Genomic DNA, 16910 nt, shown 5'->3' with positions numbered 1-16910 from the left:
GATTATATATGGAAACAGTTCATTTCGTTCATGGGATACATAAGAAAATAAGATTGTTCTCAAATAATTAGGCTGAAATTGATTTGTTAGTTCATGTATAAAATTATCACAGGGTGTAATTACAAAAATAATAGATTAAAATATATTAAAAACAAAGCAACAACCATCATAAGTTTTTTGAAATTCCAAACTTAAAAGATATGCATTATATTATACTCCAAATGTAAACTGACACCGTAAGAAAAAAAAAGTTCTTATGTACAAATAAGGCAGTACCAAGAGTCCAAGAATATCTGTATTTCCCTAACTGAAATTTCTTGTAGTTCAGGTAGCCTTTGACTACCTCCAGATACAAACATTTTCAAATATAACACGTTACAGAATTCGGAACATTTTCTGAAGTACAATTAGATTCAAATCAGAGATAAACTATAATTGGCATTACAAAATTCTAATCCTTCAGTCAAATTACCTAAATCAGGGTGAATATTAAAAAGATTGGATGAGCAGGATGTAATAACTAAAGAATAAAGAGTAGATGACAAAGAACTGCAAAGGCTTTGTATGATTATTTAATAATTAGAATAATGAACATGTAGCATTATGTCTCAGAAAATTTTCTAAAATACTACAAAAATAATCTATTTGGATTAATGAATGAAACAGGTCCCATGAACTGCTCAACATTTACATTTAATCCCTACAGGTTAACTAGTCAATGAAAATATCAGATCCTACCATATTTTTATCTCCAAATCAAAAGTTAGATTAAAATATACCAAGTTTTAAGTATTAAGACAAATGACTTAATAAGACCCCATTGTAGCAATTAATAAATTACAAATAGTGTCATAGAAACAACATGCAAAGGAACTGAAAAGTATCTAAAAATTTGATCAAAAAAACTTAGTGCCATATCACTAAAATAAACATTCAATAAGTAACTTAAAAACAAAAAAAAGTTGATAAAGGTACTTAGAGCATAGAAATATTAAAGGAATAAACTGTATTTCATCCTTTTTAAGGTGTCTTTTTTTCCCCACATTTTAACATCTGAAACCAGGAGAGCCTTGGTACTGGTTGTAAGTCAAGTACTGCAGGGAGAAGTTATTTTTCTCCTGCCAGTCACCTAGGGGCACTATGGATATGAGATAACTCTGAATTCTCCCCTCAGAGTTGTTTTGTACAATACTGGCAGCATGAATTCAGACTGAAAACCTGAATCAGTACTGGCTTACAGTCCAAATTCTCAGGGAAGTTCCTTTTTACTCCCTCCACTCAGTGGCAAGGTTGACAGTGGAAGTTTTTTTCTGTCCTTTTCTGTGGGAAAGTCTATTTCCCATTTAAGTTTATATAAAGGTTGTAGTCTTTCAGTGTCCCAGCTTTTTAATGGGGCCCCTTTCTCCCCATCTTGGGTTGTTTTCTTTGTTCCTACAGTGGCACATAAAATTATGGTGTAACTTAAAACTGAAGCATCATGTAAATCAAATGAAACTGTGTCTCCTTAACATAATGATAAAAAGTAACAAGAATAATATTAAGCAAATAAAGAAGATAAAAATGAAGTTGTAAATACCTGTCACTTGTATACACTCTCAAAAGTCTTCTATCAAAATCACTTTCATATCTAAACCTTTCGTCCATTTCTTCACTTACTTCAGGATCTTGGCCTGGTCTATAATACTGTTTATCAAAAGCACGATCCTCATTAAACCTGTGAAATCTTCTATCTGGAATGTCAGTCTTGCTGACAAACCTCTGCTGTTTTTTATTGGAAATGGCCACTTCTTCATTAGTTTTTTTAATGACTCTTCTATTATTCCTTAATTCAATTTCATCATCTAGTTTTCGGTATCTGTCTTCTTCTAGTCGTCTTTGGTTTAGAAGCTCTTCATATGCCTCTGAAGGAGTTAAGACATCTTTCCTAGGACCCTCTGAATTTTCCCAAGATGACTGCATTTGTGAAGGTAAATCAGGTTTAACCTGACTAATAGGTTTTTTACTTCTTTGATTCTTGTGCTGGCCAATTAAAAAAGAAAAAAAAGAAGAAAAAGATCTTAAAGAGATGCTATTTCTTAAAAGGCAATTAAACTCTCAAATGATCTTAATCTATTTACTGTCTCAACTCTAAAGCTTAATCACCCATAAGAAACATCTTATCTTTAGGAAAAAAACCTTCAAGGAAGTGTTATCCTTTAATAAAACTTAATAAATACCAAATAAATAGGTAACAGTAATATGGATAGATGGCTACAACAAGAGAGGATAAACTATGCCAGGGAAATATTAGGCATATTTTGGCAGTTAAATATTGCTTCAAAATATTTCACATTAAATTCCTTCTCAACACAAAGAATATAGAAGGTAGTAAATTTTTTTGGCCCTAGTAACATCAACCACCCTTAAATTTGGGTTAAAAAAAAAAAAAAATATATATATATATATATATATATATATACACACACACACACACACACACACAGCTAGAAATTGTCAATATAAAAAAATCATTTAAAAATAAAAAATAAACAAACGTCACTTAAAACCAATCTCTAAAATTAAATCTCCTCTATGAAGTTAAAAAGTAGGGTAAGTTCTTCAATATGAGATAAAACCATTTACAAAATTCAAAATTTAAATGTCCTGTGTTTGGTTCCATTTGGCTTAACTTTTTAAATATTTGTATGAAAACTAAGTGAAATGTCTAATAATATAAAAATATTTTCAAGTAAGGACAAATATTCAACCTGTGGTGTTAAAGATTTACTTTAAAAGCAAAACCTACCTCAGTACTCTTTTCTACCTGTCTGAACTTTTCCGTGCATTCTTCCTTATCCCTGAGAAATTGATTGTATTCTTTGTTGCGTTCAAGTTTCAACCTTTCCTTCAAATAGAAAACCAAAAGGCAATGTTAACTTCAACATCAGGAAAAAGTACCTAATGTCAAATCAGACTCATACAAATCAGAGATCTTACCCAGAATCAAGCTTTACTAATATTTTCAAGAACAGAAGTAGCTGTAAGGCACAGGAGAAGCAGGAAGAGGTCCGCGACCACCAACACAATTCCCCACGTCCATTCTTGCCACATTAAAATAAGATTTACTACATGCTTAAGTCCAGATTAGCACATGAGGTCTCTAATACTAAGGGAGCGGCTTTGATTATGAAACACCTCCATTTTATACGCCAGTAGTTACTTGGCTTAGATGATACCTTCCTAGGAGCCATGCCCTGTAAGTCCCTGAATTCTAGGTTTGTTTACCAACATCAATCCTAGACAATCCAGGTGCACTCCGCCAAAAGCATTCGTAAATAAATCTCTCCCACTAGTAAGTATATGAATGTGTTTGCCAGGAGGTCTATCATTAGCATGTTTCCAAGATCTGACCAGGTTACTGTCCTACTTTCCTTCTCAGGGACATCTCTTGCCTCCAGTCCCCCACCCCACTCCTGAAAGACCTGCTTCTAACCATTTCTATCCCAAGTTTAAGGAAAGATCCTTGTTATATTTTAAACATAAAATGGTAAAATATTATAACGTAAATGTTCTGTTGAAATACAAACATGTTGCATTAGTAAATGTTCTTAAGCCCTAATACCTTCAACATCATTGAAACAGCACAATCTAAAAAAAAAAGTATTAAAAGAGCGAGGTTGTCTTTTGAAACTTAACTGTCCATTTGTCTTACATACTGTGTAATGACTCTCATCTAGCTTGGGAATTTGAGTCTCTACAAGAGGTGTACAGTGCTTAATCACTACACCCTGTTCAGATTATGTACATGTATTTGTGATGGAAACACACATTCAAATAGCCCCAGATGTCACCTACATAAAAGCTCAGTATACTCTCTCATCCGCTCATCTCACTGATAATTGTGTCATATACCATGAACTTTATAGCTTAGAAACCAATGCTGAAAAAAACCGAATTCTGAATATTCAACTAATCATTATATTAAAGAAATATATCATATTACATGGTTACAAATGTAACATTCAAAAAACCTTGTTTCAACAGCACTAGAGATTCCACAGATTTTGAAAAAATCAAGTACGGGATATGATGTGATCTTGTTTGCATTTAAATCAAGAGTATGTTCTTTCATGATTTTGATGCCTCATAAAACTGCTACCAACAATTACTACTCCTATCCACCTACCTTGGCAGATAACCTCTCACCAATAGGAAGAGAAACTCCCAGAGTAGATGTATCTGTTTCACTCGTGGATAGAAAATTTTTCTGTATATGTACATATTAAAAAAAAAAATTACCTAATTGCCTTTATAAAATGTTTCATAAATGTCTTTACATTCTATATTCTAAATTATTACATTATACAGACCAACAGAATGAAATGGAGATGAAAATAGAAACTATAAATGTATAGAGACTATACCAAAAGTAATTAGAAAAAAAGAGAATTTTCTAATTTCCCTATAGTTATATTAGTGGATATCTATTTAAATGCCAGAAGACATAAACTACAAACATTATTTCTCTATGTGCCTCTCCATTCTTGCTCATTAAGCATTTAGGTAACAGTGTGGCAGACAGAGCATCAGACTAGGAATCCAAAGACCTGGGCTCTAGGACCAGCCCCAGCATTTCTCAGTTGTGCAACACTGAGCAAGTCACTTAACCTCCCTGACCCAGACTTTCTTCTTCTGTAAAATGAGAATGGCATCTGCTCTGCCTTACCAAAGCTGGTATAGGATCAAGGAGGATAAAGAAATGTAAAATCCCTTTGAACACTGTAAAACAAACACAAGGGATTTGTAAAAAATACACACAACCACCAACTTTCTGGTACTGTTCCTTAGTAGGCATATAATCTGGATAAGTTACTTAACTTCTCTGCCTCCGTTTCTTTGTAGAACAGGAATAATAGCACCTACATCACTAGGTTATGAGGATTAAATCAATCAATACTTATTAACCTAATTTCATGTCTTTTATTTATTCATAAAACAAGCAATTATTGACCATCTAATACCTTCCAGTTACTTTTATAGGTAGTAGGGAGACAACCATAAGCATATGTTCCCTATACTTAAGAGATTTAAAATTCAGTTGAAGAAACAAACATGGAAACAAATAACTACAATATAATGTACTACAACAGAGTTACATTCAAAATATTACAGGAACAAAGTAATTAATAAAACTGATTAATAAGGTTTTGTTAAATCTGAATTTACAAGTAAGTTGTGCTACAAAAGCTAATTTGAAAGTTGGTAATACAAAATTCTAAGCTTTTTTGTCAAGGAAACAATATGACACATGACTAGATCCCTGCGTCAATTTGATCCCTATATACCAAAGTACACTGTAAACTTAGCCATTTTGTAGAGTTATACATGTACCAAAAAACACATTCAGAGTTCCAATCTTGGGAATACAGAGATACTGCATCCTTACTCCTTCATTAGGCAATTCCCCACTCCCAACATGGGTCCAGGATGATGTTTGTACTTTTCAATAAAATGAAAAAAGTTAATAATAAGGACAATACAGTGAGTTTTTCAAAAAGCTGAATTTTAATCATTCACTCATTCATTTAGTAAATATTGAGTGCCTAATATGTCTAAACTGTTTAATACATCTGGGACTCATCAGTGAACAAAACAAAAGATCTTTGCCTTCCTGAAGCTTACATTCCAGCAGGGGAAATTGACAAGAAATAATAAACATAATGAAGAGTAATTATATGGTATGTTAGAAGGTGGTAAGTGCTATGACCAAAAAATAAAAAAGTAAAAAGAATAAGCTACAGGTATTACAGGCTTCTAGGGAATGGGAGTGGGAAAACTGGAAATCTGGAGTTCCCTTTTAGACATGTTCAACATAAGATACCCACTAGATTTCTAAGTGAAAATGTCAAATAGGCAACCAACTAGAGTTGGAGGTTCAGGAGAGAGGTCTGGGCTAGAAATATAAATTTATTGATTCAGTTTCGAAACTTCTCCTGAGAATATGTTCTTTGTGTGTTGTTAGACGGTCAAGTGTCTTTTATTCTAAAAACTAGAAAGAAGATGGTAGTTATTTGTTTGTTTTAGTGGCTCTTCTTGGCAAAATTTTAAGATTTGATTACTTTTTAATTTAAATATCCATGCAAACCAAAAGTGTGGAAGCCACAAGAAATCCAGAAAGAATGGGACTTGTAAACTGTACATATTCCAGGGGTCAAGGAAGCCACTGCAGCCACCTCCCAATGTCCTATGTAATTTTCTTTTTCCCTTGCTTTCCTCTCCACTCCCGCCTTCTCAGATGTCAACCAAAAATTGTCTTTGTCATATTAACAAACGATTGTTCCTCTACCACAACCATATTCTTAATAATCCAACACCAAAAACTCCTTCACATCCCTTTGAATTTAAAGATTTGTGCTCCTTGATTCTTCTCCTTCATAAAGGTAATTTCTTCTTATACCTCCCACTGCCATTCTTTTTTAAAATCTTGTACCTATAAAGTAATGTAAAACGCACAAGTGAAAATAGTAGCTATCAGAGGAAAACTCCACCCAATAAGTAGCAGTAGGGAAGAGGAGAGGATAATGAGGCACAAGGCCAGGGAGGCAGGCTAGAACATGAAAGACTTCATGTGTCACAGCTAAGGAATTTGGATTTTTATCCTGAAGGCAGTGAGGAGACACTGAAGTATTTAAATCGGTAAGAACAGGATCATTCCGGAAAGTAGCATGGAGAATGGACTGAAAATCAGTGCAAGGAAATCAGTCAAAAATCTGGGACTTCCCTGCTGGTCCAGTGGCTAGGACTCCGCGCTCCCAGTGCAGGGGGCCTGGGTTCAATCCCTGGTCAGGGAACTAGATCCCACATGCCACAACTAAGAGTTAGCATGCCACAACGAAGATCCCGCATGCTGCAACTAAGACCCAGCTCAGCCAAATAAATAAATAAATATTTAAAAAAAAAATCTGTAGCAGTAATTTAAGACAATAAGAGTGTCTAACATGAAGAACTAACTATCCAAAAGGAAATTTATCAAGCTCCTCACAAGCTGCTCAAGCAGATATAATGGTTCACAACTATCATACATATCAAGTTAAAAATCTACTGCCTTCTAATCTATCCTATTCTATCTATCTACATCATTATATCTTACTACTCTCAAAAAAAAAAAAATCTACTGTAACTCAGTCAGGCTGGTAAAGCTAATATGTCTCATGCATACACAACTAAAGTCTGCCCTCCAAGTCCTTCTTCATTCTACTACTCTCCATCTGAAAAGCTTCCTCTCCTCACCCTCTAAAATATTCACCCTCTAGAATATCCAAATTCTACCTATCCTATAATGTCTTACAAAATAACACCTTGAGCCCTTTCCTGATCATTTTATCTGTCTTGTTAAGAGTTATCACTTTCTGAATTGTATGAATGTATCTCTACAACTAGATGCTAAGCCCCTTGAAGACAGGATTCATACCAGATTTATCTTCATAAGTGTTTAAAAAGTGTTGGTTGTATGATGAATGGATGTGTAAGATTCATTTTAAAAAGTTTTATAAAACGTTTTCTTTGTTTTCCAATATAAATTTACAAATGTAATCCAAAAGTTTGGGTGCAAAAATATTGATAATCCAGACTGACAGCACACAGTTCAAAAATATCTTAGAACATCTTGAATATTCCATTATTTTATTAATCTTAATGTGATTAGCACAATTATAATTATTTTGAAGAACAAAAACTAGCATGCTGAAAACAAATGGACTTACAATAGCTGCTGAGTATTTCTAAAAGATGCATAAGAAAGCAATAAAAACAAATGCAAAGGAGGAATCAAAAAGAATACTTGATTGTATTAATGGAAACTTATAATGTACAGAGTGTCATTTTGCTAAAAGCAAGAAACCAAAATGGTGCCATTCAAAAGTCTCTGAATCATAAATGAAGCTATTTTTCTTATTAGTTTGAGTACAACAATATCATAAATGCAAATGATTACAAGCTACTAGATCTAAAACAAAACAAAACAAAAAAATTAAAGGAGAGCATTTTGCAGGCAGCCCTACCTTTCTTTTTGCTTGTGTAATACCCTAAAGTCAAGGGAAACAAACTGTTGGTAAAATGTATTCAAAGTCCTTTCTCTCTATGTACAAATCAGAATAAATAAGAGACCATTTATACATTTGGAATAAACATTATAAAGTAGAAAAAACTAAAGAATATCTTGGGATGACTAGAAACATCATGACTGTTTAGATACATTTATAACCTAGTAAGTAAATTGCATTTTAAAACTTACAATAAGTGGCATGGACATATACACACTACCAAATGTAAAATAGATAGCTAGTGGGAAGCAGCCACATAGCACAGAGAGATTAGCTTGGTGCTTTGTGACCACCTAGAGGGGTGGAATAGGGAGGGTGGGAGGGAGACACAAGAGGGAGGAGATATGGGGACATATGTATATGTATGACTGATTCACTCTGTTATAAAGCAGAAACTAACACACCATTGTAAAGCAATTATACTCCAATAAAGATGTTTAAAAATAAAAAAACTTACAATAAATCATTAGTTTAGCTATTATATAATTTAACAAAATATACTTAAAACAAGAGTTCCACTAAGCAAATGGATTAAACTATAAAGTAAATAGATTAAACTATAAAGCAAAGACTGGTGGTTAAGGAAATATGCTGAAGGAAGTTTTATAAGCTTAGCTCATAGGAAAATAATTAGCAACTAGAACTCCACATGTCATTTTAATACATGGCTGAGCAGAGGAGAGTAGTAGGAAATCATAACTGGGCTATTTTAAACCATGACAACTTTACACAAAACATGAACAAAAAGAATTTACAATCTCATTTACAATTGGAACCCACTGCCCTACTTAAAAGGTCAAGAGTCTGTTATTCCATGGCACCAGTTCTCAGCACCGTTTTTTTCTCTGTCAATGTGTATGTGTATATGTGTCACTTAACTTTAGCTACAATACCCATTGCTAGATACCATTAAAAACCTAAAAACTAATGCATATGACTAAAACCTTAGGAAAACAAATTTAGGAGGTAAATTCTGAAGCATAAAACTAGTTAATAGAACTCATTACCTGAGTAAGATAGCGTCTGTAATCTTGCCGCAATTCTTCTTTCAGTTTATGTTTCTTCCGTTCATAGTCTTCCCCAAGTGGTAAACTTAATCCATAATCAATTCCTAGAAAGAAAACAACTTCTTAAGCAATGTAGCTCATTTTCAACCCAATCTCAATTTTAATACAATCTCCTGTAACAAAGCACAGTACGAAGGAACACAGTCATGTTGATTCTGAGACTTGGATCAGGATAATAAATTTTTCATTTGAAATGTTTCAATAGGTAATACATTCACATAATGGAAAATATCCCTCCCTCCCATGAACCCCAGCCACCCAGTTCTCCTGCCCAAAACAACCAACATTGCTGTGTCTGTGTCTCCTTCCAGAGACTTTTATATATCTGTAAAAAGATATCTTTATATTAGTGTGTGTGTGTTATATTTACTTCTTCCCCTTTAGATAAATGGTTCTGCATTGTTTGCCATCTTGCAAACAAAATTAAAGAAAAGCCAATTACCTTTACGTCTTCATTTAATTCTATTGAAATTTCTTTTAAAATACCTACAACTTTAATGTTTGTTTTTCAGTCTGTGAAAATTAATAATCTGATTTTTTAACTTACAAGAATATCTGTGTTATAATTTTTAAAATTTTACTAAAGTATAGTTGATTTACAATGTTGTGTTAATTTCTGCTGTACAGCAAAGTGATTCGGTTATACATATATATACTTTTTCATATTCCTTTCCATTATGGTTTATCACAGGGTACTGAATACAACACGTTTGAAAAAAATTGTTAGAGTCTTGCATGGCTTAGGCTGAAATTTCAAAAAACTTTTAAAGTTAAGCCACCAATTCTGATTTCATATAAATGGATATTAATTTTTGTGATAAAACGTACATGATATAAGATTTACCATTTTAACCATTTTCAAGCATACAATTCACTGGCATTAAGTACATTCAAAATGTTGTGCAACCACCAACATTATCCATTTCCAGAGTTTTTTCATAATCCCAACAGAAACTCTGTAAAAGAATCTTAGTTTTTTAAGAAAAACTTCCATTTTGAGTAGGGTTTCCTTATTCAAGAGTTTAAAAATCAAATTATATTTTGGGGTGATGACAACAGTGATGGCTGCACAACTTGTAAATACACTGAAAACAACTGAACTGTACAATTTAAATGGGTACAGTTTATGTTATGTAAATTATATCTCAACAAAACTGTTAAAATCAAATTACATACTTTTAATTATTTTTAATAGTAAAATGTTATATCAAGAAGCACAGATATCAGATGAGTATTTCGATTTGTGAAGCCCCTCTCGCTTTTTTTAGTCCTACTATGCAATACTATAGTATAAAATATTATTTCTGAACAAAATAAAAAGTTTCCTTAAAGAGTCAGCTACAAGAAATATAGATGAAACAACTGACTGTAGGTAATAAACCAATAAGGATATTACCATTTTTTGTGCCTTATTCCTCACAATGCAGCTAAATGATGGAAACTTATCATGACTGTGTCATATCACTGCTTTATTATATCACTAAAATATTTCAGGGGCAAAAATGCCAAAGTAGTATAAATATAAATGGATGTCTATTGATTTTTATGCAATACTAAATTCCCCTTTCTACCATAAACACCCGAATTCTCTTCATAAACACTTTTGGCCTGCTTAACTCCTGATGACAGAGGGTATAACAGAGGATTCCTTAGAGACACCTCTCACTCATGCTCCCAACCCTCTTTCAAAAGAATCTAAAGCATTCCATATGCTTGGAACTTTAAATCATCCTAGCATTCTTTCCTCACAAAGGAAATTTAAAAACCTTATTTTTAAAGATACAGAATTCAAGCCTAAAGAGAAAAATGGTTTGATTCTCACATTCAGAATGGAGTATCATATATGAAATTAAACTATAAAATCAATGAAGGCAAGGTCCATGTTTATTCAATTTTATAATTCCTGGCACACAACTTGTACTCAAAAAATGTTCACTGAATAAACATGTAAAAGAATATATGAATGCATGCCTGAGTAAGAGGAAGAATAAAGAGAAAGAACACTATTCTTAGTATTTCATTTCTGCTTCTAGTGGTCTGATTGCATAGAAAAAGTAAGCGTAATAACTAGTAACCACAGCTACGTATCTCTCGTTATACAGGATCACAGTGGATGCTCTATTGTGTCAAAGGGGAAAAGAAAACAATGCTACAAGGGTGATGCCCCCTGCAACATGCTCAGCTTTCCTACTCGGCGGAACAAGTAATTTACAGCTTTTTAAGTCATGTGTTTAAGGTGGCTTTTACTGCTGATTTTCAGCTCTGCTTGGTGGGTTTACGGAGAAGAAAAGAAAGAAAAATCTGGTTCATTTTCACCTATAATTATCGTTCATACGAAGTTCAATTTTATTTATCATGAGTATTTGCTTTTTACTATTGATTCAAATAGTATTTGTAATAATTGTCTTAAAACACAGTAAGAATACATAATGCCTTTGGAATTATTTAAAATGTTATTAATTGAAGGTTTAGGCAACAGAAAATACTTTTTAATTCTTATTTTTGTCATCTGGTACCAATATTTTATGGTAGCAGACGTAGGTCATAGAAATAAAATTAAGAACTGTATGGAATAATTTAAATATTCTGTTCACTTTAAACTAAGCATTAACAATGGCATCTTAACTGACTTAATGAGCTGAGAAATATGGTGATACTTACCTTTTCAGAGTAGTTGTCTTCTCATGGTTCTAGTAGCAAGTAAAGCATTAGTGTCATCTTAGGGTCATTTGAAGTGATGTCACTTCACCAAGAACATCAGTGACTCTAAGTTAACATTATGTTTCAGAACTACAGCGATTAGAAGTATTTGGTTTCCATAGTGGCTGTGGGTTAAATATTTAAAACTACAGTGTATAATCTTTTTAAAATTAATTTATCTTCTAACATAGCACTCAAAATAAGTACTTTACAAATTACCATGAAACAGTTTCTTCTTTTCATTATTATATTACCATGATAAAGTATTAAGTAAAAACAATCAAAGGACAAAATATAGGAAATAATAATAAGCCTTTCCCTAAGCAGGTGACTTAACAGATGCAGCTGCTTTGAGGAGAACACTGTACTCAAACTTCAGCTATAAAGACATTATTACAAAGTATCCATTTGACTTGTACAAACTGAACCAAAGAGGTAGAATGTCTGGGATTTAGTTTGTAATAAGAGAAACCTAAGACTAAATATGCTACAAGGAATGACAAAAGTACAACTAAAAATTAGTAAAAACAACAATTTCCTTTTGTCTATTTTCCAAAATCTTTATATTAACTGTAATTTTTTAGCTTAGTCTAAACTCTAGAGTGACTCTGCAATGGGAAATTCTGCTGTTGCTTCTTTTCTGATACTATTTTTTAAATCTTTTTCTGGTATTATTTTTAAATTACAATAATGTAATTTTCCTTCCTTATATTTCTTTCTTTTCCAAGTCTCCATGAGCATAATTGTATTTAAAATGAATTTTTAAAAATCATACCAGGGCTTCCCTGGTGGCGCAGTGGTTGAGAATCTGCCTGCCAATGCAGGGGACACGGGTTCGAGCCCTGGTCTGGGAAGATCCCACATGCCGCGAAGCAACTAGGCCCGTGAGCCACAACTACTGAGCCTGCGCGTCTGGAGCTTGTGCTCCGCTACAAGAGAGGCCGCGACAGTGAGAGGCCCGCGCACCGCGATGAAGAGTGACCCCCGCTCGCCGCAACTAGAGAAAGCCCTTGCACAGAAACAAAGACCCAACACAGTCAAAAATAAATTAATTAATTAATTAATTTAAAAAAAAATCATACCAAATAATTTCTAGTAACAAGAATAAAATCTTTTTTCTTACTTAGATAATTTGTTATTTTTTGCTTGCAGATTTACAAAACATGACTTCAGAGCATGAAAGCTAAAATAAATCTAGTGCATTCTGGAGCCTGTAGGGCTGATCAATGGCATTTTGATATGAGTGAGAGATATTGCCTAGAAACGGTGGATGGATTAAAAAATACCTAGGGAATACAAAAGTTAAAGATGGATTCTGTAGTCCAAAGTTTAGAGGTGAGGGAGCTAAAAAGGAACCAGAAAAAAAAAAAAAAAAAAAAAAAAGACTGAAAAGGATTGTGTTGGTAGTCTTCAAAGCCATCCCCAGGCTTGGTGATTTGATAGGACTCACAGGACACAGAAGTCATTATACTCACAATTATGGCTTATTACCATGAAAGATTATAGAGCAAAATTAACAAAAGGAAAAGGTACATGGGGCAAAGTCCAGAGGAAACTAGGTGCAAACTTCCAAGAGTTCTTCCCCAGTGGAATCACACAGGACACGCTTAATTCCTGCAGCAACAAGTTGTGACAACACATGTGAAGTGTTGTTTACCAGGGAAGCTCATTACTCAGTGCCCAAGGTTTTTAATGGGAGCTGGTCACCTAGGCACCCTCTGCCTAGTACGGACCAAAATTCCAGACTCTGCAGACAGAAAGCAGGTATTCTGCATAAACCATGTGGTTTGTACAACAGTTTAGGCACAATGAGCCACTCTTTCTATAGGTGTAGGAAACTATTTACAAGCTAAGTTCCAGACAGTAGCCAATAGCCAGCCTGTAGTGGAAACCTTAGCAGCAGACAGTAGCTGCTCTAGGTCTCTCAACAGATGCATTAAGTTGCTTTTTAATCTCAAGAGGTCATGGTCACATCCCTATACTATACGTCACAAAAGTGGTATCTTCAAATGCACAACAGGACCTATGCTACCATATACAGAAAAAGAAGAGAGGGCTATATACATGTGTGCACAATATAGTCATGAAACTGTACACAAGAAACTGCTTAACAAGAGAGACTAGAGGACAAGGTTGGGAGGATCACCAATTCTCAGGCTATATACTTCTGTGTTCTTTGTAATTTTTTACCATGTGCATGTTTTCCTTTATTTCTTTAATGGAAATACAGGGGAAAAACCCCCAAATACAGCAATGCTCTCATCCTTGTCACTGAGCCAGGAACTACATTTCAAAAGCACTGCAGAAAATCTATGAATGTTGGGTCAAAATATATTTATGTATGAAAAAATGTTAGAAGTATTAACTGCATTATTTCATCTATTAAAAATGTCTTCCAGGATATAAAACATCAAAATCAAAGGAATAATGCTCAACCAGTCTAAGGGAAAATGTTCAACTTCTCTAAAGAAGAGAAAGGATTAGGAGATGATCTTTAACTGAGGTAAGACTGAACTAAATTTAAAAGATTAATGTAAGCATTTCTTTTCAGTAATTGTTATTAAACATGAAAATGAGCTAAGTAAGAGAAGTCTAAGAATTTTTTAAATAAAAGAATCACAAGTATTATGCCTAGAAATGATTTAGGGAGATGGAAGATATCATTCACTTTTACAGATCATTTTCAGCTGATTCTTTCATAATTTCATTAAATCTCAGTTATTCTAACTCCTTATCAAGGACACCATTTCATCAGCTTATACGGACTAAACCACGTACATGCTGTACATAATAAAGAATCTGGCTAGCCTCTGTCTCTGGTCTCTGGGAGGTAACTTCTAAATTCCTGGCACTTTCTGAGCGATGAGAGTGTCTCTGCTACTCCTGATAGGCCCCCAGAACATACCTCTTAGTTGATACTAATAAGGTGACTCACGAGTCCCTAGTTTATGCCAAAGGGATGACACAGACGGGGACTGGTCACACCAAAAAGATCAAACGTGTAATTGGAGGGTTGGACCTCTGACCCATGTGACATCAGCCTGACCTCAGGAAAGTAGGTCTGGAGACTGAGACACATGGACAATGATTCAATCATTCATGCCTACACAATGAAACTCCAGTAAAAATTCTGGACACCAAAGCTCAGGTGAGCATCATGGTTGGCAACACTCTATACTGTCACATACTGATGTGCTAGGAGGGTGACACATCCCTGAGGCTGATAGAAGCTTCATATTTGGATGCTGCCAGACCAGGCCCCATGTATCTCTCCCTTTGGCTGGTTGATTTGTATCCTTTTGCTATAATAAAACTGTAATAATAAGTATAGCACTTTCCTGAGCTCTGGGAGTCATTCTACTGAGTTATCAAACTTGAGGAGGTGGTGGAAACAGCTGGTCAGAAGTGAGGATGGAGACTTCCCTGGTGGTCCAGTGGTTAAGAATCTGCCTTCCAATGCAGGGGACGCGAGTTCGATCCCTGGACGGGGAACTAAGATCCCACATGCTGCGGGGCAACTAAGCCCGCGCACTGCAACCCACTGAGCTCACATGCTCTGGAGCCCATGCACCACAACTAGAGTCCATGCGCCACAACTAGAGAGCCCACACACCACAACTACTGAGCCTGCGCGCTCTGGAGCCAGCGCGCCACAACCAGAGAGAAGCCCGCACACCGCAACGAAAGATCCCATGTGCCACAAGGAAGATCCTGCGTGCCGCAACTAAGACCCAATCCAGCCAAAAAATTAAATAAATAAATAAGAAGTGAGGGTGGCCTGTGGACCCCAAATTTGCAGCTGGTATCTGAAGTAAGAGAAGTCTTGTAGATTAAGACTTGTAGAAGTCTTAATCTGTGAAGTCTGGTCTAAATCTGGGTAGTTGGTGTCAGAAGTCATTGTAATGCTCCTCAAATCCTTTTGTGAGAGGTGTTATGTAAATGTTGGAAGAAGGAGCCACAGTGGATAAGCATTATCCATGAATATCATCATCTAACAGAAATGAATTTACAAAATCATAAAAATGTAGTGGTACATGACAGCTGTACCACTGACGTGACAGCTGTACAATGAGCTATTAATAGACTGTCTTCATTGGCTAAAACAAACATTGCCAGTTTATATATTACTGATAGCTACTATGTTTAATTACTCATTCAAAGTACAGTGTCACAGAGCTTTAATTCAATATATAATTTTAGACCAGTTTGTTTTTTAGACCAGCTTGTTTTATAATTCCTAGATGAGACCACTTAAGGAAAACTCTGTTGCCCAATTATTTTACATTTTTCCTAATGTCAAAAATTAAGTATTTGGCCTAATCTTAAGGCCACAATTATTCCCACAAGAAATCAGTAACTGAAGGCTAATAAGGTACAAAATTAGTCAAATTATATATTATTCTTTAGTAAGATTCAATGTGCATCAAAAATAATTATTACTTCGGTTGGTAATAAAAGAAACAATCCATAAAAATTAAATTCTACACACCTAACAGAACTGTTTATTTTTGCAATGGGGACCTTCATTCATTCATTCAAAATATCTTCTCTAAGCACCGAAATGCCAGACACTGTGTTAAGCAATGAATAGACAATGGCAGGAAAGCTGGTGTGCCACTGCGGTAAAACAGAGAGCTGACCAAGTTCAAAACTATGCTTCAAGGGGAGAGCCAGTGTCACAGGAGCACAAGGCAGGAACAGCCAACATAATCTGGTAAAAGTAATAAAAGAGTAAAATTATCATACAGGAAACAAGAAGCCATTGAAGGGTTTGAAGCAGGGACTAACATGATCAGATTTGGTTTTTGGAAGGATATCAACAGGCAGTGCAGAGACTTAGTAGAGGAGGCTAGACTGTAAAACAAAAAGAACACTAGAAAAAAATCTAAGTGAAAGACAGTGGAGGCCTACGTAAAATAACCTCTGTGGAATTAGAGAACAGTAAACTTATTTGAGGTTCAGGTGTTAGAATCAACTGAACTACGTAATTATTTGCTATGGGATACAAAAAGGAAGAGAGGAGTCGAGGATGACCACGCAGCCAGCTCAGTAAAAGTCTGAG

At 34.6% G+C, this 16910-nt stretch overlaps 1 protein-coding gene across 1 annotated transcript in view; it reads right to left on the bottom strand.

The window, feature by feature from the left end:
- The window catches only part of CSPP1 (centrosome and spindle pole associated protein 1), a 114703-nt gene that overhangs the window by 84808 nt on the left and 12985 nt on the right, over positions 1-16910 (bottom strand). Inside the window, exons 4-7 of the mRNA XM_061172270.1 lie at positions 9089-9192; positions 4166-4246; positions 2786-2884; positions 1577-2019 (exon numbers count right to left, since the gene is read on the bottom strand). Of these exons, the coding sequence (XP_061028253.1) occupies positions 1577-2019; positions 2786-2884; positions 4166-4246; positions 9089-9192 (727 nt within the window). The remainder of the gene's footprint in view (positions 1-1576; positions 2020-2785; positions 2885-4165; positions 4247-9088; positions 9193-16910) is intronic.

This window comes from Eubalaena glacialis, chromosome 17 (assembly GCF_028564815.1).
Source record: "Eubalaena glacialis isolate mEubGla1 chromosome 17, mEubGla1.1.hap2.+ XY, whole genome shotgun sequence".
In the NCBI taxonomy this organism is placed as follows: Eukaryota; Metazoa; Chordata; class Mammalia; order Artiodactyla; family Balaenidae; genus Eubalaena; species Eubalaena glacialis.
This window is presented reverse-complemented; position numbering and strand designations above follow the sequence as displayed.